The sequence below is a fragment of the Mesoplodon densirostris genome, chromosome 7, assembly GCF_025265405.1.
Source record: "Mesoplodon densirostris isolate mMesDen1 chromosome 7, mMesDen1 primary haplotype, whole genome shotgun sequence".
NCBI lineage: Eukaryota > Metazoa > Chordata > Mammalia > Artiodactyla > Ziphiidae > Mesoplodon > Mesoplodon densirostris.
Window position 1 is genome coordinate 54,544,813 of NC_082667.1, and position 25,177 is coordinate 54,569,989.

Below are 25,177 nucleotides of genomic sequence, written 5' to 3' on the forward strand. Positions count from 1 at the left end.
ACAGACTACAGCTCCCTCCTTTACTCCCCTGCACATTACAGACCGGGAAACTGGGGCCCAGAGAGGGGATGTGACATCATATACATTGAAGTCACACAGGAAGTCATTAACACAGCTGGACTAGGACCCAAGAGTCTTGGGCCATATTCTGTATGGTCTTAGGGACCACCTCCTCCTGGTGCTTTATCCTCCTCCTAGACATGTAGTGTGAGTACTTACTCGAATTTAAATAGGCTACAGCAGTACCACAGAGCAGAACAGAGGATGACAATGATCACTTATATGTCATTTTACCGTTTGCAAAGCAATTGTGTGCCCATCCAGCAACACTGGGAGGTGTATGGTATTCTTATCCCCTTTTTACTCTTTTCTTATGATGCAGAAGCTAGGACTTAGTAAGGGGAAGTATTTTGCCCAGGTCACACAGCTGGCGAGTGACAGAAACTGCATAGTCTGTGAGGTCTGGCCACATGAGAGCTTTTCAGTGTGCCCAGACTTCGGACTCACGGCTCTATCATAACCCTGACCGTGGCTCTTCAAGTTATCTGAGAACTTCTGGTTTCTCTTCTTTCCCAATTTTCTAGGCTGAAAGCAGTCCTTTACAAATTAAACTGGAATTTCAAGCTTCATTAAGAACATTGTTGCAGTGTTTTTAAACTGAGCCCCCCCCCCAAAAGTTACACAATATGGCTGAGTTGGGTTTAGCTTCATTGGTTTGTTTCTGGTTTCACTTGTGGTCGTTGTCTATATTTTTAAAGCAGGGAATAGATCCTGGATATGACTTAGTCACTCCCGGTCTCCTAATCCTCTGTCAGGGCTGCCCAGTCAACCCAGCCTGCCTCCAGATTCACCCCGAGCCCTGGTTGCTGAGGGGGAGCAGCAAGGCAGGCTGGCAAGCAGAGGCCCGGCCTCGCCATAAAATGCGAATTCCTCTGTGTGGCCCGTTTGACGAAGAAGGTGTTCCCTTTGCGTGTAATGCCCTTGAGGAAGCCCTCTGTGAAGTGCTGTCACGTGTACCTTCTCATGCGATGCACACTGAGCCACTGATGGGGGCATTCATGCCCATTTCAGAGATGGAGAAACTGTGGCCCAAAGATGCTGTGTGACTGTAAAATAAGAATAGTAAGGCCTTCCTTGCAGGGTTGCTATGGGGATTACAGGTGATGTATCTAAAGCACCTGAGAAGCAACATACCGCAGTGATTAAAAGTACAGGATCTGTACCCAGATTGTCTGGATTCAAATCCTTGCTCCCCCATTTGCTGGCTGCATGACCTTCAGCGAGTTATTCAATTTCTCTTAAGCCTCAGTTCAACACCTGCAAATGTCAGTTCTCTTTCTCCCACTCCTTTCCACCTGTAATCACAGAAACATGATGTTTATTATAAAATAAATATATATTCATATATAAATGATTATTTTTAAAACTTGGAATTATGTTCTCTATATAATTTTATCCTCTACTTTTTTTTTTCATTTTTTTTTATTAGTTTCTGCTTTATAACAAAGTGAATCAGTCATACATATACATCTGTTCCCACATCCCCTCCCTCATGCATCTCCCTCCCTCCCACCCTCCCCATCCCTCCCCCCCTCTACTTTTTGTACTTATGATTATACTGTTTCTCCATATAATGTATTTTGACCTTTTTCATGTCTTAGTTAAATTTTATATTCCAAACTATTACACGCTTATTGCTAGAAGAAAAAAAATTCAAATGTACATAAAGGAAGACAACAGCCATTGTTTAGAGAGCATCTCTAACGGGCAGGCCCTGCACTGGACACTCTGTGTCCATAACCTCCAGCCCCTCACAACACACTTGCAGGGCAGATGTTTACAGGCAGGGAAACCGAGGCTCACTGAGCTGACGTGATTTTCCCAAAGTCATCCAGTGGATCAGTGGGAAAGCTAGGATGAGGATGGAACCTGTGTTTAAAAAGAAGAAGCCAAGAGAAAAAGCCCCCTGGAATTTAAGCAACCAGACCCCTTTTGATAAAGGATCTTTAAGCAGCTTCAAGGTGTGCTCATCTCTTTAGGCACGGTTGGTCCCATAAAAAAACAATCATGGATTGCAATTCAGATAATTGATAGATGCAACCTGGAAGGAGAAAGTTCACTAAAACCAAGAACAGAGCTCTCTGTTCTCCCTTCTCCTCCCCATCTCCCATTGTTGGCCTGGAGAGTTCACATAAAGCCAGAGAACTTGGCTGCACTTCAGACTATCTCTAAACCACATTTCTTGTGATAAGAGACAAGAGGGAAATTGACCTTTAAATATCCTGGGTTCCGAGGAGGAGATAAAGATTTTGCAAGCCTTTTCAAAGAAGGCACAGAATTTATTCTAGCAAATGACAAAAACTTCTCCCAGATGTGTACAGACAGGGAGGCACATTCCACCCACCACCCCCCGGGGCCTCCCCAGATGCTGTGCTCACAGCCGGCTGCAAAACACTTCTGTGGCCAGACTGCAGGCAGCTGTGAGATGAGGCCAGCTGATGGGCTGTCGAGCCCGGGGAGGAGTTAAGCCTGCCGAGAGCTGGATGGGCTTGTTAGATACTGTCCATTGGACCATCAGGTTAAGGGACCATGCAAACAACTCTGATGCAAAGAGTTTGCTAGTCCGCAAATGTCCCAAACCTGCCCCCAGCTCCGCTCTCCTATTGGCTTATTCTTGTCCTCCTTCTAGTCTCAGTTTAAACATTCCATCTTCCAGGAAATATTCCAGCCCTCAGCTCACGTTGGGTTCCCACCTTTGGACTTCCACGGCCCCCTCTGCTTCCTTCTTTCCCAGCACACGGTCGTCTCTATCTGACCCACCACACCAAATCCTTTGGAGGCATGACTCTATTTTCTTCTTGTCTATCCAGTGCCTAGCGCAGGGCCTGCCAGCCATGTGACAGACACTGAAGGAACAGAGTAGACTTGTCCCCTGTGCCTCCTTTCTAAGGAGAGGAACAAACTCTTCCCATGGTGGTGGTGGGGTTTCATCATGCCTCACAGCCCTCGATGAGCCCCATCCAACTGATGGAGCTGTTTGATTTGGGATCCTCACGTAATTCATTCATTTTTTTATTCATTCAACAAATATGCTCACTGTGCACAAGGCAGTGTGCTATGCATTTAGGATAAGAAATAAGTCATTTTCTGTCTTCTGTGGATGGGGGACAGGGCTGGGGGATCCAGGATGTCCAAAGCACTAATAGGGAAAGAGATGTAGACTGTGGACTAGTGCCTGGTTTGGGAAAAAGAGAAGAGACCAGAGTTCCAACTCTGCTACTTCACTAGCAGTATGACGTTGGGTAAATCACCTAACCTGACCCCAGTGTCTTCTTTTGTAAAGATGAGAAGGCCAGCCGAGTCACCACCTATGATAGAACTCTCGTGCCCGCCTGTCACTTCCTGTCAAAGTTCCAGCAGGCCAGCCACCAGGGGAGGTGGGCCTGTGGCATAGAAAGGCCAGGAGGTGACTGTCAGGAAGGTTAGAAGGTTAGCCCCAGAGGCTGCCCCATCCGCCCCCAACGATTGATGAGGACACTGACAGCAGAGAGGGAGATGGTCACCCAAAGCCCCACCACTCCCTGGCATCTGCTAAGGTCACAACACGAATAGGAAGCCACCACTAGTCAGCACCGCAATTGATGGCAGAGGACTTCATTCATTCCTGTGCCATAGCAACCGTCTGCAGAGGGTGAAGGACTCCAAGACTCCTCTCGTTGAAGTACTGATTTACTCTTCACAACCCAGGAAACTTTCAGCAATCCTGAGAGGTTGCCAGAGCTTATTATCCTGGTTTGACGTGAACACATTGCATCTCAGACATAGGAAGGGACGTGCCCAAGGTCTCATGGCTAGAGAGTGACAGACTCAGGGAAGGAACCCTGCCTTCAGGCTTCTAGCCTGGCTTTTTTTTTTCTCCACTTGCCCCTCTCCAAGGTCAGTTGACACCCACCAGCAGGGTGGGTGCTGAGGAGGGAGGCAACAGGAAATGGTGTGGCCCTCATTCTCAAGCTGGTAGCATAGGACGTATGTGGAAATGTTAGCAGAAGCCAGCGCTGCACGCACCATGCGGCATCTCAGCACCAGAGGGCTTCATGTTCAAGGGTCACAAGCACAAGAACTGCTCTGCAGTATTCATTTAGTGCCCCAGAGACCTGGCCCCTTTTTTCTTTTTTTTTCTCTGCTTCTCCCCTTCCTTCCTATTGCTTCGTGTTTCCTTCTATCCTCTGTTCTGCCGTTTTTCTGGCTGTTGCCTTCTCCCACCCCCTGCGGCATCAGAGGCCAGTGCCTGCCGGTGTGGCATTGCTGCCCCTCCTACCCTCTGGGAGCCTGACACTGTCATCTGCCCCTCTTCACTTTCACCATGTAAGGAGAGAGAGGAGGCCTTCAGAAGTTCAAGGAGAGGGCTGCCCTGGTGGCGCAGTGGTTGAGAGTCCGCCTGCCGATGCAGGGGACACGGGTTCGTGCCCCGGTCTGGGAAGATCCCACATGCCGCAGAGCGGCTGGGCCCGTGAGGCATGGCCGCTGAGCCTGCGCGTCCGGAGCCTGTGCTCCGCAATGGGAGAGGCCACAACAGTGAGAGGCCTGCGTACTGCAAAAAAGCAGTTCAAGGAGAAAGGAAACCTGGCGGGGGGGGAATGTAATTTCCCAAAAGCTTGAGTTTAGGGTGTAGGAGGGTTTTATTGAAATTTCGAAGGAAATAAAGGAAAAATCCTCCCTATTTTCCTGATGGGTTTTTTGGGTTTTGTTTTTGCTCCTGTGATAACAAGGGTCTCCCAATGGGAATAGTAAATACAGGAAACATGAACATTTTATAAGTCAACCAGTGTGTGTGTAATATACAATTAAGTGAGATAAGAAGTGCTTGGAAAATCTAAATACCTCCAAACTAGCCAAAACCAGAGAATCTCGAAAACCATATATTGATGTATTTCTAATTTCATTTCTAATCTACCCCGAAATTTACTTTTCTGTCCTCAGAACATACTTTTTCCTCTTACTACAACTTTTCTAAAACTTGTCATCTATGCCTAAGAAACTGAAACCGTGGAAGAGTCTCTGTTACCGTAGAGCAGCCATATGCCCTGCTGCAGGCTGCCATAATGCTGCATTTGAAAATAACAGAGAGGGGTTTGCACAGAAGCTGGTCTCATAAACTGAGACTTTGATAAGAATTTTGTGGGCCCTACTCATTTTTAAAATATGTATCTCATTTAAATATGATGGTCTCTGTTAGTGGAGGTTTAGCCCACATTTACAACTCAGCAAATATTTGCCAAATGAATGATAGGGGAGAGTCAACATAGGGAGGTGTAGGCGGGCAACAGCTCTTCTCCAAGAGCTCATTTTGTGGGGAGCGAGACAGAGAAAATGAGAATTACAATATGGGGAGATGAGTGCAGTGGTGGAGGTCACCCAGGGCACTGAAAGAGCACAGAAGGGTAGCATTTCAGCAACACTCATAGATTCATGTTTCCCACTCAAGAAATAGTTCCTAAAAGTCTCTTCAGGATCAAAGAACCTTTTATTTTTCAGAAGGAACTGAGTTCAAATGCTGGGTCACCTTCGTCACTGACTGTGTGACCTTGACGAAGTTACTTTACCACTTGGAACCTCTGGTTCCTTCTCTCTGAAATGGGGGTGATGGTGGCGACAATGGCTGCTTCATAGAGTTGGGAAGATTCAATGACACATTCCTTGCACACATTCCTTGTAAAGCATTTAGCACAATGCCTGGCACTCAGTAGGTGGCAGCTGTGATTATCATCATCATCATTTAATACAAAAATTAATAATACTACCAATCATTCCTGGCTATCCTTCCAACCAGGACCAGAGAACAGGAAGCAGTTCTTCCAAGGTGCCACAGAGCCGAGTGTTTATAAAGAGGTAAAAGACTGGTTTCCAGGGACCGCTTCGGTAGTAAACAAGAGCAGGCAAGAGCTAATAAAATTTCAAATTAGCCATGACTTTTCACAGCCCTTCAATTGTGCTAGCTGATTTAATGGTCAGCGTCCCTGCTCGCCGCCGAGATTGAATAATGGAGCATTTCTGCAGAGTTATGGATGCAGCAGCTGAATCTGTCATGCTAACATCAATAGCAGAATGCAAATAACCCTCAGCTTGGGCTGTAATTATGTGCTTAAGCAATGTCTGACAGGGGCAGCCCGAGAATGTGTGATGGAGCCCGCCGACTGCAGGAGAAAACAGGTGCTTGGCGAGGCAGTTAGCTGGTATATCTGGAAGCTGGGACAGGAGCCACAAGGTAGGACCCAGGACAGAGCTGGAGTGAGGGGAGGCCTTTCCTCCACATCTCAGGATGCAGCCCTACACTTTGGTGAGCCGTGTTCTAGGGTCAGGGTCGGGAAGGGGAACTACCTTTATTAAGTACTTACTATGTGTCAGGTTCTCTGCTAGATTGGGGGACATACACTATGTTTTTCACTTATGTAAAAAATACTTAAGTAACACTCTTAGAATCCACGTGTGGAACTTCCCTGGCAGTCCAGTGGTTAAGACTCCACACTTCCACTGCAGGGGGCGCAGTTTCGATCCCTGGTTGGGGAACTAAGACCACACATGGCCCACGGTGTGGCCAAAAAAATTAAAAAAAAAAAAAAAAAAAGAATCCACTTGTAAGAGATGTGGGAAACTGAGGCCAGAGAGTTTAAGTAACCTGCCCAAGATCACACAGTAGTAAGTTTCAGAGCCAGGATTTCGCCTCAGACAGTCCTGCTCTGGAGCCCATACTCTTTACCACTGTGCTGCCCTCAAGGAGGGCATAGCATAAAAGGTCTTGGATACCATGCAGAAGTTGGGAGAGAAAGACAAGAGATTTTTGGCCCTAATTTATTAGAAAAAAACTGGGCTTCGGGGAGGTCAGGTAGCGTGCCTGAGGCCACAACATCCCAAGGCTAGAAACGAGGCTTAAGAGTGCTACCTGTGTGGGTAGGGCACCCAGTCTAACCAATGCATATGCAGTATTCCGGTGGGCAGCATCTGCGTTGTAAACCCATGGAGACAGAAGTGAGGGGGTATGTCAGTGTTGAGGAGACAGGGCCTCAGAGCGATGAAGCACAGGAACTCACCCAGAGTCATTCTTAGGCGCAGTCCTGGGACTTGAGCTTCAATCTCTGAGCCTCACGATCCTCCCACCATACCACACTGTTTAATTGAATTGAATGAAGATAATGGTCTTCTGCCTTTTTTTGGACTGTCATTTGGTTTCGTCCCCTTGATTCATTTGTCAATTAATTCATTCAATTTTCTTTCATTTATTTATGTAATAGTCATGTTTTAAACACCTGTAGTAAGTGCTGGGGATACAACAGATAACCAGAGCAGGATCCATGCCCCCAGGGTGGTGAGGAAGTTTGCCCAAAGTCACACAGCTGGTAAGCAGGAGAGGCAGAATTCCAACCTACAGAGGAACACATGTGCTTCAACTGTTCTCTGCCTACAGAGCACACAGACTGGCTTTCCCTGTCCCCCACTTTGGGCAGCATCCTCTAATCCCTGGGTTTGTCATCTATTTTAAGCTATTCTCTTGGGTGCCTGTAAAAGCGCTTTGGGGTAATAATGAGACCAAAAAGTTGTGGTCTGGTGGAATTTCTTTTTTCCACTTTGGGAAGCTGGGAGCTGTAATGTAATTTTCAGCCCTAAAGAAATCCACCCATGTGGTAGAGAGAATTCTCTGCTAATGGCAGCTTGGCCAGTGATCTGAAACCATCCCCTCTCACAGAAGGCAGAGCTGGGTATCCACACATTTGCATCGAGGCCGGGAGAGATGCTGGGAGTCTCGCCGCCTCCACCAGCACTGCCTCTTCCTCATCCCCAAAGCCCGTCAGTCGCCAGGTCTTACCTCTTGAGCGTCTCTCCAAACCAGCCTCTTCTCTCAGTCTCCACTGTCACTGCTCTAGTCTCAGGAACCATTATTTTCCTCCTGTGTAATCTCAGCAACACTGCCTCCATGCAGCCCCCAGCTTCTGCCTTGGGCCCCCTTCAGTCCCCTCTCCACGATACAGGGGATGCTCTTTCAGCAATGCAGTGACTTTCAGATAAAATCACCTCTTGCTAACACCTTTCAGTAGCTCCCATTGTCCAGAGGGTGAAATGCAAACTCCCTAACCTGGTCCGGGAGGCCCAGCTGTTTGCTCCTGCCAACCTCACAGCCTGATCTTGTGCTGTTCCCCTCACCTTCTGAGCCCAGCATTTGAATTTAGCAACTCAAATGTTCAGTGTGTTGTCCTCTCACCTCTGGGCCTTCATGTATATATAATTCCTTCTCTCTCTCTGAAAAACAAACAAACAAACAAAAAAACACGTCTGGCTGCCCACTGACTTGTCTGTCTCTCCTGCTAGGCTAGCGGGCTGCGACCTGATCTGACACCTGAATCTACTTGGTGCCCAGCGAAGCCCTTGGCTTCTATCAGGCACTTAATAAAGTTTTCCAATGAATGGAAAACAGAGAAGTGAATGAAGGAAGGCGCTGTGGACAAACGATGCTGATTGAACGTAGCCGTATAAACGTCATGCTCTGTCACCCCTGCAGATGGCTTGGTGGACTGCATGGACCCCGACTGCTGCCTCCAGCCCCTCTGTCACGTCAGCCCGCTGTGCCTGGGCTCCCCCGACCCTCTGGACATCATCCAGGAGACACAGGCCCCTCTGTCCCAGCAGAACCTGCGCTCCTTCTACGACCGAATCAAGTTCCTCGTGGGCAGGGACAGCACACACATCATCCCCGGGGAGAACCCCTTTGACGGAGGGTGAGTCCAGCTCTGGCTGTGGTTCTCTGAAGGGGGAGTGGCTCACCTCCAGGGCCGCGTGTGGGTGGATGGGAGTGGGAGGAGGCCAGGAGGGTGGGCGTTGAAGGCTCCTGATGGAATGGCAGGGGAGGCAGGGAAGCAGCCTCAGGTACCCACATTTCGAAAACTGCTATCCAGGGCGTTTGGAATTTTTATGAGCGAAGTTTTTTTGTCCTCACTGGGTGATAGATGGAGAGAGTGGGAAATCAAAGGTCCAAGGGGAATCTTGGATCAATACCCACTCTGCAGTCAGCGCTTACTGATTCTGTGGTCTCCAGATGGGCTGAAAGCTTTGACACTATCATCCCTCAGAGCTGATGTCCGGGAGATTTTGTTTGGCTGGGGTGGGGTGCATCTGCTGGCACCCCAGGCCATACGCCCATGCATTCTTTCACAAGCATTCAGTGGTGTCGTCTATTGGACAGGTTTTTACTGAGGTCTACTCTGTGCCAGGTCCTGTGCTGTAAGCACAGAGATGAGTGGAGCACAGTCCCTGCCCATTGGTCACTCACAGCCCACTAAGGGGGCAAAAAATAGTTCCATTGTGATAGACCAGAAATATGCCCCCAGAGTACTCTGGAAGCATAGAGAAGGTGCTCCTGGGTGGGGGAAGGCTGAGACTTAAGAACTGAGTCTTAAAGTTGAGAAATAGCTCAGCAAGGGAGAGAGAGTGTGCCAGGGTGAGGGAACTGCTTGTGCAAAGATCCAGGGGCATAGAAGTGTATAGGAGCCAGCAAAAGGCAGCTGTCTGTTCTCTGCTCCCCAGATCAGCGTCTGTGAACTTGGGAAAGGTATCCAAAAAGGAGGGATTTATGATAATTTATTTTGAATGTCTTCCAAAGTAGTGATACCTCATGCACACAGAGCTTTCTTTAAAAGTCAGCCCAGTTCAGTTCAGCATAGACTGTGTGCCTTCTATGTTCATGACTTCTGTGCCAAGAGAGTTCCTGCCCTAAGGGGACGATGTGGTAGGGATGAGGGAAGGGAAGAATGAATGACATCCCCAGTTCTATTTAAAGAGGGAAATCAGCAGGGCTTCATCCTCTACTGGGTCTGAGGGATGCTGGAGAGAGGAGTCTCTTACTCAGATGCTTGGCAAGGGCAAGGAAGGGACTCACCTCAGTAGAACACCCAAGAATAAATGTCTGTTTGTAGTTCAGAAGCAAATCTGAAGCTCACACAGAGGTTAGGGCTGGGGTTTTTGATACGTGAGCCATCAAGAAACAAGCAGTAGATGAAACCATGAGCACACAGAAGTTGGATCCAGGAAAATGTGTAAGGGGGCCGAGTGGGGACCTAAGAAGGACTCCTGGGGAGTCTCCCTAGAAGGTAGTATTATGATCCCCAGAGAGTAACTGGGAATCCAAGGAGAAGGCTCGCTCCTGGGAAGTGATGGAGCTGGGACTCCAGGGCCCATGCTTTCCACTGTCCCAGCCCTTCCTCACAAGGAGCAATGACAAGAGGGGAAAAGTGAAGTCGGGGGAGCTCTCTGAGCCCAGCAAGAGAGGCATGATACGAGTGTGTCAAAGCATTTGAACTTTAACCTTTTTAGAGATGAAGGTACTTTATAGTCCCTTCAACTTACCCCGAGAATACTGAGAACCTCAGACGTTACATGATCTTCCCCAATTCACAGGCTAGTCAAGTGGCAGAGCCAGGAGCAGAAATAGAGTGAGGAAAAACCTATTCATCTATCTTGGCCAGAAATACCGCTTTCGTCTCTGGGTAGGGAGCTTTCTGCTCTTTCATTCAACTGTGTGATTTTGTATGTATGCTTGTGGGCCTTCCCATGGTGTGAGTTCTTTTAGTCAACTGGAGATAGAAATATTACTCCTACCAAGGGGAATATTACTTGCTCACCCTTTCTTTACTGGACCTGTTATGGGACCTGATTAGGGCTATGGCTGGTTGGCTGCCAGTGGCTGTTCTGTTTTGGGGTGCCCTTACCATGCCATCCTACTCAGTACCAACAGGGACCATGATCCCTGAGTGTCCTCAGGTCACTCACCAAGCCTGCTGCTTATGTGCCAGGAATCACACGGCACCCGCCCAAGGATTTCAGTATCCTTTCTCCCAGTCTGACATGCCTTAAGGAGCCTGTCAAGTGGGGAACTTGAGAACCCTGTACTGGGAGAAATGGACCGCTCAGCAGAGAGAAAAGAGTATAGGCCTTGGAGTCAAGCCAACTTGTGTTTCAGATACTGCCTCTGCCACTGATGGATTCGTGGCTCTGGACAAGGGCTTAATGTAGTGAATATGTAAATATCTGTTAACCCTCTAAACTGAGTCTGCCAGGACAGGACTGCATCTCACTCATTTTAACATTTAGTAGTCGCTCAAGATAAATATGCATATATCGATATATTACCTTGAACAATGAAGAGATGGAAGGAAAGAAGGACAGAGGGGAGTGATGGGGAGGGACAGTGGGACAGAGGATGGATGGATACATTATCTATTTTACTTAATTTTCTACTGAGGATTCAGAGTCCAGAGAGGTTAAATGATCTGTTAAAATCACATTACAGATTAGTAGCAGAAGCAGAAGTCAGCTCCCAGATCATTGTTTATATATCTGTCACCTTCAGTTAAATAACATGCTTTGAAAGTAGAGACCATTCATCTCTCCAAACCTGTATTACTTAGGGCAGGGCCCGGAATAGAGTATTTGCTCTAAAACGAATGGATAACGGAAGCTCCCAAATGTTACTGTTAAAATTCCTTTTACCGGGCTTCCCTGGTGGCGCAGTGGTTGAGAGTCCGCCTGCTGATGCAGGGGACATGGGTTCGTGCCCCGGTCCAGGAGGATCCCACATGCCGTGGAGCGGCTGGGCCCGTGAGCCATGGCCGCTGAGCCTGCGCGTCTGGAGCCTGTGCTCCGCAGCGGGAGAGGCCACAGCAGTGAGAGGCCCGCGTACTGCAAAAAAAAAAAAAAAAATTCCTTTTACCTGTTATTCGCCTGAATCATTATGCTGCTGTTCCTCACTGATCTAGATTCAGAAGAAACAGCTATCATTCACTACTAAGTATCCCTAAACAGATTTTTATGTAAAACAAGCCCAAGTGACTGGAAACCCCACAAACACAAGACAGCAGATGCTTTTCTCGTTAGACTGCCTTCTTGGATCCTGTCGTCATGCTCTGAACCCGTAATACAGGGCTTATTTGCATCTTTGGGATACAGTGAAATCAGTTGCCAGGCTTGGGTTGTTGCTTTCTTTCCTCTCGTATGAAGGAACATGGTATCCTAGAAAGCGCCCGGCGTGTGAATCTTGGCTTTACCTCCTACTAGCTCAGCGTGGCCCCAGGGAAATGACTGAACCTTTGTGTACCTGCCTCCAAAGATAAACTGGCAATAATAGTAATTGTTTCATGAAAGCCATTGAAAAGATTAACTGAGATAAAGCACCTAGCATGGGGCTTGGTACATTCGTGATAAGTAAATGGTGGCTTTTATGGCAGCAGCGTGGTCTGGTGAAAATAGCCAAGACCTGGATGTGAAGTCTGTTGCATCCACTTTATAGCTATGTGAAAATTCCTTAACTTCTCTGAGCTCCAGTTTCCTCATCTGTAAGAGCAGGGGAGTAATGTCTATTGTGCAGGGTTGTCGTGAGAATTAAATGAAAAAACAAAAAGTACATGAAGTCTCAGACTAGTACTGGCCACACAAAAAATGTTTGCGAATTATATGATGATGGTGGTGATGCTGATGAACGTGAGAGTGGAGGTGATGATGTTAGAAAGAGCTTCCAGCTCTAATTCCTTGACTGGAAGTGAAACTGGAGAGTAATCTGCCCTCCAGGAAAGTCCAGCTGCCACCTAGAGAGGAACGAGGTTTGGATTGTTGAATCCTTATTTGAGGAAGGGAAATGGCAGCATTCTGCCAGGCAGCTGTCAGCCGGGATTCCTGTTAGGGAGGAGTCCAGTGGCACTTCTCCAGAGAGCGGGGTTTCTGATGGCCAGGCCAACCTGATTTTGTGCCTGTGTTTAACAATAACAAGCCTGTGGGACAGAAAAACCCTGTATTTTCCTGCACCCTGTATGCTGCACCACAATTTGTATATTCTGAATGGGAGTCCATTTAACAGGCTCCTCCAAGAAGCAGGCTGTCGCCCAGAGACCCAACGGCGTTCCTGAGCCCAGCAAGGAGCCCCAGGGGTGCAGCTCCTTTACTCTGCAGTTTCCCAGCTGTGTGACTGACTCAGGGAGACCCAAGTATGAGGCATGCTGGGACCGACTATGAGAGGGAGAGGAATTCAGTGCCAGTTGGAAGTGACCGGAGCACCCTTCTGTGGGGAAAGCAAGCCAGCCAGTCCTCAGCACCCAGGGCTCTCCCCAGGATGCTTTTCTTCAGAGGCCTGACCACGGGCAGGGATGAGGAAGCAGAGGTTCTCCAGATACATACATGACACCAGCAGTTATATGGGGGCTTCCTCGTGCTTCTGTGCAGCACCCCAGCTGGTGTCAGAGGCACTAGAGCAGGGGTAACCCTCAGGGAAGGATGGGCAACGGAACCCCAGGATGTGAGGGCCCCAGCCAAGCAGAGTGGACTCTTGGCTGGGCTGGGCTGGGCTGGACTTCATGGAGGAAAGCCCAGAGCTTGACTTAGAACTAAAGTAGAAGTACTGCCAGATGGACTTAGAGTGAGGAAGACCTCCCTCAGGGACCCTGTCTGGTTCATCTGTGTCCCCAGAGCCCAGCACAATGCCTGGCCCAGAGCAGGTGTTTAATACAGGTTTAATGAATGCAGTAGCTCTATCTGACCCTCTGCCACTGCTGTGCTCAGCTCCACATAAAGTGACAGAGATATGAATGACTTCAGCTGCTCTCAAGTAGGTCTAAAGTAGGAGGGAAAAAACAGGCAGGGGAACCACCATCACCAGATTAGGTGGCTTGAATACCATCTTTCCCCCCTGGCCTGAATGCCTGGAGCCATTCTGTGTCGTGGAAGGCACCTGTCCCTCCCCTGGATTCATGGGGAGAATACAACTCAGGGTGCCTTCTATGGAGACTTGTGTGGGAGAGGAGGAACCATTCAGGTCTGCAGGTGGAAGAAGAGGGATCCCCAGCTGGATTGTCCATACTAGGAGGACAGATATCAGGATCCAGACTGTGGAACCTGGGATTAGACAGCTGGGAAAGTGAGGGCAGTGTGAGACAATTCCTCCTCTAAGACCACTCAAGGCAGCTGTTTCCCCGTTACACAACTTTGGTTGTATCTCTTATCTTGGGAAGGACTGGCTGGGTCGAAAGAGCTGGACACAGGGCAGACAGATCAGTTCAGTGAATGCCTGTGGATCGCCACTGCTAGACAGGGTAGCAGATTATAGGAAGAGGAAGAACCACCGCCAAGTTACTCAATACCAGTTCAGAACATGTTTGAGGACACTGTGTTGGTGAGAGGAAGGATGTGATGTTGTCAAGTCTCTCTGGGCTCCTCGAAACCTACTAGGTTATCAGCTCACTCAGGCAAGTGGTTGGGTGTGGACAGGTTGCTACCAAAGTCAGCCACAGGGCACACTGAACCTAAAGAGCAAAGACTTCAGGAGTCAGGGGGACTTTAGAGAAAGGAGGGATGGACCAGAGTATTCATCCCAAAGGAGGCAGAGGATCGTATGGTATAGAGAGGGTCAGATCCTGTGGAGAGGAGAGAATGGGCAGGTGCAGAGAGGGACAGAACTGCCGTGCTCCATTTGGTAAATATTAACCAGCACCTACTCTGCACTAGGCCTGCGAGAAGATGTGCATCTGACCCCATTACACTGGGGCCTCCTGTGCGTCCCATGCCTCGTTGGTCATTCAGTCCCTAGTGCCTAGCAGAGGGGTTGGCACAGACTAAACCACAATGAATGGTGGATGAATCAGTGAGTCAGCCAATCAGCTACTGCTGAGTGCTCGAACAGAGTAGAGAGAGAGTGTTTTGAGAGCTCAAAGGCGGGGCCATCACTCCCTCTGCAAATCCAGGTCCCTGAGCTCCACAGCACAGGGGCTGCACCTGGCCCATCTTTGTTTCTCCAGCACCCGGCAGAGGGCCTGGCTCAGAACAGGCCGCAGTGAATGTTTGGTTTTGAGAATGAATGAGCAAACAAACAAATGAACTAATGAAATAAGACTTCTGGCAGGAGATGGCCTTTGGCCTGAGACAAAGATTTCAGTGAGGAGGGTTAGCCATTGAAACATTATTTATCCCATTTCAGGTCACAACAACCTGTTAGCACATCATGAAGTCAATGTAGTAGTGGGTCGAAACTATTTTTTTAAGAACTAAACTTAAATGGAATAGGGTACAGTGGAATAGAAAATATCAGTGCAGCACTCTAAAAGGATATGTATTTCATGACGCATGTGTGTGTGGTGTGTACTCTTGAACAGGGTATGTTGCTTACTGTGGGTTTCAGTTGAACAGGATTTAAAAATTCCTTCTAGACTGAGGAACCAGCATGACTTTCCATGATAATCAAAGAACCAAGAGAATTTTAATGTGGCCGGAGCATAATTATGGTGACAGTATTTTCCAAATCAAAAGTCAAGAGACATGACTTTCCATGATAATCAAAGAACCAAGAGAATTTTAATGTGGCCGGAGCATAATTATGGTGACAGTATTTTCCAAATCAAAAGTCAAGAGACATGCTCTAATGTTTGAAATCAGGAGGGTCTCAGGGAATCTAGGATATATGATCCTGGTGTGCAGAGGGGCCATGGAGGAAAAAGAAGAACAGAGGGGACTCTGAGACCAGAAAGGTAGTTTGGGGAAGAAACTGAGAAAGATCTGCCCCTCGCCTGTGCACTAACCAGATTAGGGCATGTCACCTCAGTTAGGACTTAAAAACTGCCACTAACAGAAGTGAAATAACCTTGATATCACGTAAGCCCTTAGAATTTCTCTCAGACCCTTTATAAAGCCACAGTGTTTCCAAGAATTTTGGAAGTAAGAGGTTACAAGAGGAAAAATATAATGGAAAAGAGGGGGAAAGGTCATGTATGCAATATAATTTTTTGTCAGCCCACTGCAGATCTAAAGCCATATGCAAGTGTCAGTGACAGAGAAGTTCCAGAAATGCATTTGCCTGTCACTCCACCCCCCTCACCCCGCCCCAGGCCTTAAGACAGCCCTCAGATAGCCCTCAGAGAGTCTGAGCAGTAGAGATCAACTAATGGAGTTCATATAAACACCAGCTTCCTGACAGCTGGCCTCTGAGCGAATTTATTATTGAATTATACTCCTGCGTTTTCAGAACAAGCTGAGCTGACAGGCTACCCCATCAGTTTAAAAAAGGGGGCCAGGGAGAAAGACAATGATAAATTACCCTGATGGAAGATGGAAGAAGGTTAGGATCCTGCTTCCTCCAAAATGTCAGCCATTATATATTATTCATGTTGGTTTAAAAAAAAAAAATCCCTCCCCGCATTGAAATGAATGTTTATGATGATAAAGCAACTAAGTGATTTAATTCAGGATGCAGGCAGCAACTTCTCACATCATCCTGATGAGCAGCTAACAACTCCTCCTCTGCCACTTGATCATCCCTTTATTGATTCCAAAACCGAATTACGATCTGTTTGCTTTGTAGCCTGAGCTTTTTCCTAGCTGTCCATCACAGGAAGCATTAGCAGACGATGCTGCACTGAAGCGGGAACCACTCGGGCTTTAGAGGGAGAGGCCCTGCTTTCAAGTTCTTGGGCAAGTGAGAGCAAGCGACCTTGGGTGAGTGAGGCTCAATTTCCTCATCTGGAATGAGGGGTTACTCATTCTCACCCGGCAGGTTATTTGGAAGATTACATGAGATAAAATACCCAGGAAGCCCAATGGCTGGTGCATAGCGCACGTCCAGTAATAACACCGAATACTTACCGAGGATGTTCTATGTGTCAGGCATTATTTGAAATGCTTTGTAAGTTTCATAATTAGTAACACCTTTACATCTCCCCTGAAACCATATAACATAGGGAATTCATGCCCCTTCTTTTACAGATAGGAAACTGAGGCACAGAGAAGTTGAGTAACCTGGCCCAGGACAGACGGCTTCTAAGTGGCAGAGCCAGCATTTGAAGCCAAGCTGATTGGTCCTAGAGCCCATGTGCTGAGCCTCTGTTCTCTGCTAGGTCTTTTATATTCCCACCTCCGCATCTTCAGCTTGGAAATCTGTACAACATGGTGCTGCTACAACTCTACAATCCCAGCTGGCCCTGACTTTCTTTCTGATACTGTACAACACAGTAAAAAGCTAATGTGCAGCAGGTCTTAGTGCTCCAGAGCATGGCCTCAGAGGCAGGTAGCGAGGCTTGAATTTGAGCCCTACCCCTTGCCAGCTGTGTGACCTGGGATAAGTCTCTTAATCATTCTGTTCCTCACTCTCCTCATCTGTCATATGAGGATAATAATTGGTACCTCGTGGGGATGTCTGAGGATGGAAGGAGATATGAAACACTTACGTGTCAGAGCGGTAAGCACTGGATGAATGTTAGTGGCTGTTATCACTTACAGCACGAGTTAGTGTTCGCATTGGCGAGGGCATTTGTATTCCTTGAGGTTTTAGTGTCACCGTATGAACTGGGAGAGACAAGAGAATCTTAGCCCGAAGCCTTAATGTAGTTATATAACTGATGCAAGTGCCCTGGCACTGTGGCAGGCAGAGGTGAACAGACCTTTGAGATGGGCAGTCCTTTGTGGTTGAAGAGGAGACTTTGAGACCAGAGAAAACTCTTGGCTCAGAGATGCAGTAGCAGAGCCTGAGTCCTGGCGAGCCTGGAGTCCTAAGTGAGGCTCTCAAGTAGTAATTCCAGTGTCTGTAAGTCAGGGACTTTCTGCATTTCCATCCAACACTGATAAACTTCAAGCAATGAGAAGTTAAAATATTGGAGGGCCATGCATCACATCACTAATATTGTCCTCTATGGAGAATATAGGGTCAGGATGTACCAAACACCTCTGCAGGGAGTCTAACCAGCACTCCAGTCCAATCCTGGAGGCATCCAGAGCTGGCTCTAAGTGAGCTCCACGGTGCGGGGCTGTGGGGAGGCGATGCTACCTCTGGGCAGTATTCTAGCCAGGGAGAGAGACCTGTCCACCTGCTGTCCCCTGCCTCCACCTCCTCCCACCACGGCGGGGCCCTGTGACTGTACCCTGTGGGTCTAGCTTGCAGGCCTCTAGGACTAACCCCAACCTGAGGAGGAGGGCTTAGAGCAAGCCCAGCTGCTCAGCCTCCAGTCCTCCTACCATTCCTCTGCCTGACCCTTTATGTGCCAGCTCTGGCAGTGGGTTTCTGTCCTGTCCCAGAATCCCAAACTCACTTGCTATCTATAAGTCCCTGATATGAGCGGCCTGGTAGCCCTGCCCCCTGAGGATTCAAGCCTTGCCTCCCCTTACCTGGCTCCCACCCCTGCCATGTCTGGGTCTGGAGATCCACCCATGCTCTGCTTAAGAACCTGGGCATTGTTACCTGGTGACCCACAGGACATCCACATCCAGCTGCCCCTGGGAGCTCCCTCACCATGCCTGTCCCCTGTCAGTCCTCCTCCCCTGCCCCTGGAAGGACTGTTTCCCTTGAATGCCACCTGTCTGTTGCTCTACACCTCAGGTCCGGCCTGCTGAGCTGGATTTGCGCAGCTCTTTTCTGTGTCTCTGCCCCGCACTAGCCCCACTCCAGGAAGTGGGTCTAATTGTGGCCCATCCTAGTCTCCCCTTTCTGAGTAAAGCAGCGAAGTTTCCCTTTTCCGGAAGAAGCAAGACCTGTCCTGTACCCTGACAGGAAGACAGGACACACGGTCGTGAAATGAACTTGTCCATTGAAACACTGTGTGCAGTCACATTTTAGCAGAGCTGCTTCAAGTTTTTCTAGCAACACAAGCCACCTGCTGAGGAGTCCTCTTAGAGGCCGTCCTCTGGCTGCATAGCCCAGAGATCAGCCTATATAGACATGTACTTACATCTCCTGGCCTCAGGCACATGGTCAGTGTTTCCGAGCTGTGTCCCGCGACCTGGCCAGCCCTGTCACCCAGGATCAGGAGGCTTTTGCTCCTCAAATATGATCTCCACTGGCTGGTCTCTCTCAGTCCTGTTTCTCCTTTGCCACAACCAGGACTCACTTCTCTGGAAATACGGTGTCCTGAACAGTCATGGGCTCTGTTCTTGTGTGCACCTTCGTTGGCCAGCAGGAAATATTCCAGATGACTTCTGCGAGAGCCGACTCAGCCCAAAGCATCAGCTTTCAGCAGCCGAGTTGCCCCCAGGCTTGAGTGATCAGAGCAGGGGCCCGGGACCTCGTGCTCCCTGAGTGTCTGAAGTAGCTCAACAACCACAGAAAGTTAGGAGATCACGGGACCATGGCTTCTGGGCTCTGCAGGAGGCAGGCCTAAGGGCCCAGAAGACACTAGCAGTTACCGGGCCATCTTGTCATTGGATGCCCCCAGGTGGGGTGAGAGCATCATAGCAGACCTGTCGATGCCTCAGCCTCGGTGGGTGATGGAGGGGAAGCTCTGTCCATCTCTAGGGATCACGTATCTCACCTGTAAACTAGGGGCTTGGACTCAGGCACCCAAAGGACTTTTCTAGCTAAACATTAAATTCCTGTTAATCTGAAGAAGTCTGTGGATTTCTTCTTTCCGCTCCCCAGATATACACAAAACAGTCCAAGAGTAAAAGCTTGTTCTGTCATGAACTGGAGTACTTCCCTGTGACATTCATTCCACATACCCAGCAAGTGATCTGGAAGCCTCTGGTGGAGTCTAAACTGAGCCCAATTCCAAATGGAAGAACAGAGTCAGGGTACTTGGGCAGGGCCTGGTGCTTGATGCTGACTGTGGGGATGTTTGTATGTCGTACTGGAATGACCTGGTAGGCAGCTCCCCTTTTTACCCCATGCTAGCTTTACTTCCAGATGCAAGGTGTTTTGTTTTGTTTTTTAAGTCAAATTATATTCATTCCAAAAGGTGAGTTCCTCATGCATAGGGATTCTGTCTCATTTATTGTTAGTAATTTAACTGCTTAGAATACAATGCAGGGCACTTCCCTGGCGGTCCAGTGGTTAAGACTCCACGCTCCCAATGCAGGGGGCACAGGTTCGATCCCAGGTCAGGGAACTAAGATTCCCCCATGCCGCATGGAGCAGCCAAAACAACAAAAACAACAACAACAACAAAATAAATAAATAAACAAATATGTTTTTTAAAAGAACACAATGGAAAATAAAACAGAAACTACTGGCACTGCTGTCGTGTAGTTTCCATAAGTAAGAAAATGGATGAATAAATATCTTCCCTGCCACCCAGCACCGTGTATAGCACATAGTAGGTGCTCAGTTAAAGTTCCAATAACTGAACCCTATTCTCATTTACCTGGCCTTCCTCTATGTTTCTCTTCCCCCAACCCGTGTATATCTATTTTTTACTTTGGGCTATGTGAAATAACTTTATTCATATTTTTCTGTCATCATCTTTTTTCATTCATTTATGTGATCTTCATTTGTTTCTTTACTCAACATTTATTGAACGCATACTAATAGACCTACTCCTGTGATAAACATGGAGTTAGAGAGATGAAATGGACATAGTTGTTCCCTTCAAAGAACTCACAATCTAGAAGAGATAAGGTGTTTAAACAGATGAATACACTTTAGTGGGATAAGTACATTGTACTTTGTTGACCAAAGGAGGGAGTGGCTTCTTTGTCCTGGAAAATGGGGAAGAGTTTCACTGAGAGGCAGGCCTTCAAGGAGAGATTAGTAGGAATGGGAGGAGAGTCATTTGAGGCAAAGGAACCAACATAGACAAAGTCAGGGAGGCATGGAGGTGCATGCCAAGGCAAGGGTATGAGAAGTAATTTAACATTGCAGCAGCACAGGATGTGAGAATGGAAAACCGGGATGTGAGAGGCAGGCAGGGGCCTGCCTGATCCTGAAGGTTTTTACATGCCAAGCTAAAGAGTGTGGATTTATGTGGATACAATGGGTACTACAGAAAATGACATGGATGGCACAGGGATACTGATGATGTGGTAAATTGACAGTGGTAAGGTCTGGAGAATTGGGTATCTTAGATTTGCAAGGTGCCTCAAGAGAGGATCTGGTCCAACTCCCTGACCACCAATAAGTCGGAACGTTATTAAACGTTAACTGATTAGATCAAGTTCTGTTGGTCTGGGCCTAAGATTATTGAAAGACGTACAAAGTAAACATAGGAAGAGCGATGAAATAAGTTATAAAGAATGAAACACAGCTGGAAGTTGGCTTTTGAATATAGTAATATATAGCATATTAGAGTTTATTTCATACAAAGAAAGCACAGACACATACCATCGTAACTCTAGTGCTGTACAGTGGTCCCAAGGAGGCTGCCCAATGTGGTCCATGAGGTACAGGAAAAAAATATTAGGACGTCTGTCTACATTTACTTTTTATCTTTAAAAATAAGAAAGAATGGATGTTTACTTGTATGGAACACCAGGTTTTCTCTGATTTGCTTGGTCCCAGTGTTGGTTACGTGTCTGGACGAGCACGTGAGGTGTTCTGAGGGAGATGAGGATCTACTCTTCACAGAGCTTTACTGGTTTATAGCATGACTGTGTTGTGTGTGTGTGTGTGTGTGTGTGTGTGTGTGCGTGTGTGTAAAATCTAGCTTTAACCAAACTTACATAAAAAATGGGGTCCAGTGGCATAAAAGGATTTTGCAAAGTAACTACCAATCAAAGATGACAAGTGCAAATACAAGCCAGCAGTCAAACGGCAGAGCTGATATTCCTACTCCTGGTCCAAAGTCTTCCTCAACTCCACTATGAAGTTAAAAACAATAGTGGTCATTCTCATCAGATCTAACAAAAAGGGAAGCAAAAGATTCAAAATTATCAAGAAGACTAGTTGAAATATTCATTTTTTGTCCATTAAATCTTGCACCAAGCGTATATTATGCTTTCCAGTATTAGCTAATGATGATAGTATGTGTGTACAATTTATTAATAAATATAAATACACCCATGGAGCCTTCATAGAATGTTTACAGAAAGGGTGTGTGATCAAAAATAGTTTTCAGAGCCCTCCTCTGATGATGTTAGCTCAGATTTTTTAGGCGGCTAAAACAAATGGAGATTCTGTTATTTAGGTGTGTATCTGTGTCAGATGGTAAGTAGCCTGAGAGGTGAAGTGACTTTCCTGAGTTCTCATGGATAATACATGAAGTCCTGAATTTGAATGCTGGCTCCCCAGCCACTCTTACGAGAATGGGCAAATCCATCCCCTGCCGAGGCTTTATTTTCTCACTTCTGCAGGAAGTGTGAAGTGTGAAGAGAGATGATCAGGAAGGTCTCTTCTCACATGTCATGACTAGTGGGTTCCCTAGAAAATGTACACAGGTGGCAGACGGCAGGCTAGAAAAGCTGGTTGAAGAAATGGAGGCAGAACACCAAGATGGAAAGCTCTGAAGAAAGGGCTACAGAACGGCCCGTGTTGCCAGGCTAGAAGGAAGCTCTTGGAAGCTACTGAGTGGACAGGGTCAGGCTTTGACTGGGACCCCCCTTGATGGGGGTCGTTGGACAGGCCGTGAAGTGGGGCTTCTTTGGGCCCAAGTAAGGTTCTTATTATTATTTTTTTTTTTTGCGGTATGCGGGCCTCTCACTGTTGTGGCCTCCCCCGTCGCGGAGCACAGGCTCCGGACGCGCAGGCTCCGGACGCGCAGGCTCAGCGGCCATGGCTCACGGGCCCAGCCGCTCCGCGGCATATGGGATCCTCCCAGACCGGGGCACGAACCCATATCCCCTGCATCGGCAGGCGGACTCTCAACCACTTGCGCCACCAGGGAGGCCCCCAAGTAAGGTTCTTACAAGATGTTGGATAAAGTGTAGTTGGTGCTAGAAAGATCCTTAGTCAGTCAGATGAGTTGGCAGAAAACAGTTTAAAGGGTGAGTACAAGTCAGGCATAGAAATCTGTTTAAAGTATGTAATGCAAAGGAGTGATTTGCATAACCAATAGTGGCATACGGTAACAAATGCCTTAAAGCAAAGAAAGGCTAAAGCTACCTTTTGCCGCCTAGATAGATCCCAAATGATTATTCCAGTTTCCTGAATACCAGCTTCATTAGCTGTCTCCATTTAATAACAAAAAATGTTCAAGCTGCAGTTTTTCTTCCTTCATCTTCCTCTATCTGCTTGTATAATACACAATAAATAACAAATCTAACTTAATTTCTAGCATTCTTTTTTTCTTTTAAGTTTTCAAAACCTTTAAATGTACAGAAGAGGTGGCCTGTAGCATCAAAGCAGTAGGGCTACAAGCAGAGGCGGGTGGATCCTCCAGGGGAAGGAACCCAGCCTTGGGCTGCAACTTGTGACCAACTAGAAAGCCCGGCCCCTGGAGCCCTCTGTTCCATAGCCATACCCCTGTCAAGGTCAAGTAGCTCAGAGTTCTTTGGTATCTCTCTCATCTTCAGTTACAGAAACACATCGGTTCTTTATTTATTTAGTAAATAATTTATCAAGAGCGTACTCTGCACCATGCATTCAAATTCCAGGGCACACCCTTGTGTTGGTGGAGGCTTTCTTTTGCCCACTCAGAAATGAGCATCACCCACGCTCAGTGCTGGAAGTCCAGCAGTGAGGAGTATGTGGTCCCTGTCTTCAAGGAGCTTGTGATCTGCTGGGGGAAAAAGGTTGCCCAATAGCATGACAGTACTCAAGAGTCTTTGCAGAGACAGCGCAGGGAGTGCGAGTGCTAGGGTACCGCTCCAGGTGGGTCCTGAGGCTAAGCAGGTGGTTTTCAGGTGAAGAGGATGGGTAGAAGGTTCCATGTAGAGGGAACAACTCAGAAATAAGTATCAGCGTTGTATGAGCTCCATTAGGATTCTGAAGCCACGTGTAGTAGGGCTGCTTGAGCTGGATTGAGGAGCACCAAGTTAAAACCATCATACATTCCACTTTACATCTGTTTGAGAAAATCTTCAGCCTGCGTGGACAGGTGAGAGAATGGAGATCCTCATGATGATGCTCCAAGGTCATACAGTTAGTTACCAGAGTCAGAACTGGGAACGGACCCCCTGCCCAGGGCTTTTTCACCACACCCCTCCACTTCTCCCTGACGGGCGGCTGAGGTGAGTTTCTTCTTTGCTTGTTTGGTTCTGTTTCACGGTGGTTTTGTCTCTCCAACACTTTCCTCCTTGGTCCCAAACCTGGCCAGTGTCCACAGGAAGCAGTCAGGCAGATCTCCCCTGTCATTGGCGTCAGCCAGGGCACCTCAGTTGGGCCCTGAGTATGTGGTTGGGCCAATGCCAGCATGTTTGACGCCTAGCCCCCTTGGCCTGGCATGAGTACTCCTTCCTGGCAGAGTTCACCCAGCCTAATTGCTTGTTTTGTATCCCAGCTGCCTGACATATGCCAAGCCCATGTGTTGACTCACTGGTGTCAGAGACAACTACACTCAGGCATTTCACATTTGCTTTGGTGAGCTCTAGGCAGCAACTGGGGACTGTAATCCATGTATTTCTATAACCTCAGCAGCCTAACACAGTGCTTGCCTTCGAGTAGGTGCCCCGTTTTCTAAATTAAGTGAATTTTAGTGAGTGCAGGTGAATAACAGAGTAGTAAGAGGAAGGGCCTGGAAGTAAGGAGTCCTAGCTTTGAGTGTCAGTTCAGCCCATTGAGTTCTTTGCTGTAGGACCTTGAGCAAATCTGTGCTCTCTGAATTTCAGTTACTTGATCATTTCTCACCTAATAAACACTTGGGGAGAATATCTCATGCTTACCTAGCCCTTGGAGATAGAGGCACATAAGATAGCTGTGTAAATGTGAATGATATCACTGTATGACAGTCACATCGTGGAGAGATACTTGCAAAGTTTAGAGCAACCTAGCAGAGCAGAGGGCTGATTAATTGTGCCAGGAAGAGTTGGAAACAGCCTCACTGAAGTGATGACAGCTTAGATGGGACCCTAAGGATGAGTAGAAAATAACCCCATATGCCAAGACAGTGACCGAGGAAAAGCAAAACACGTCAAATATAGGACTGATGATGAGAGGATCATATGAGCCAGCTGGGAAGCCAAGTTGGTGACAGTGCTTTGCACCCTGCATTAGTGATTTCTCACCAAGGCAGTCTTCCATTATGGAATTTCACAGTCAAAGCAGCACCTATTTCCTAGATGCACTGACCCTTAGTGTGAGGGTCAGTGTTCCAGTGGTGGACAGAAGCTGGCTCATGCCAGCTCACAGGGACTGCTTATTAAGTGTTCAGGAGTTTTGCAAGCTAGTTCTTAAGCACAACTATTATTAAAAATTAAATTATATAAAATCACAGTTAAACAAATTATATTAAAAACAAAGGTAATAATCAAAACTCATCACTTTCTAGTTATTTAGCTGTGTTTTACCATCATCTTTACTCTAGAG

At 47.5% G+C, this 25,177-nt stretch overlaps 1 protein-coding gene across 1 annotated transcript in view; it reads left to right on the forward strand.

Moving 5' to 3' along the window:
* The window catches only part of TENM4 (teneurin transmembrane protein 4), a 392,087-nt gene that overhangs the window by 288,304 nt on the left and 78,606 nt on the right, over positions 1-25,177 (forward strand). The window contains exon 15 of the mRNA XM_060102952.1: positions 8,552-8,768. Coding sequence (XP_059958935.1) covers positions 8,552-8,768 — 217 coding nt within the window. The remainder of the gene's footprint in view (positions 1-8,551; positions 8,769-25,177) is intronic.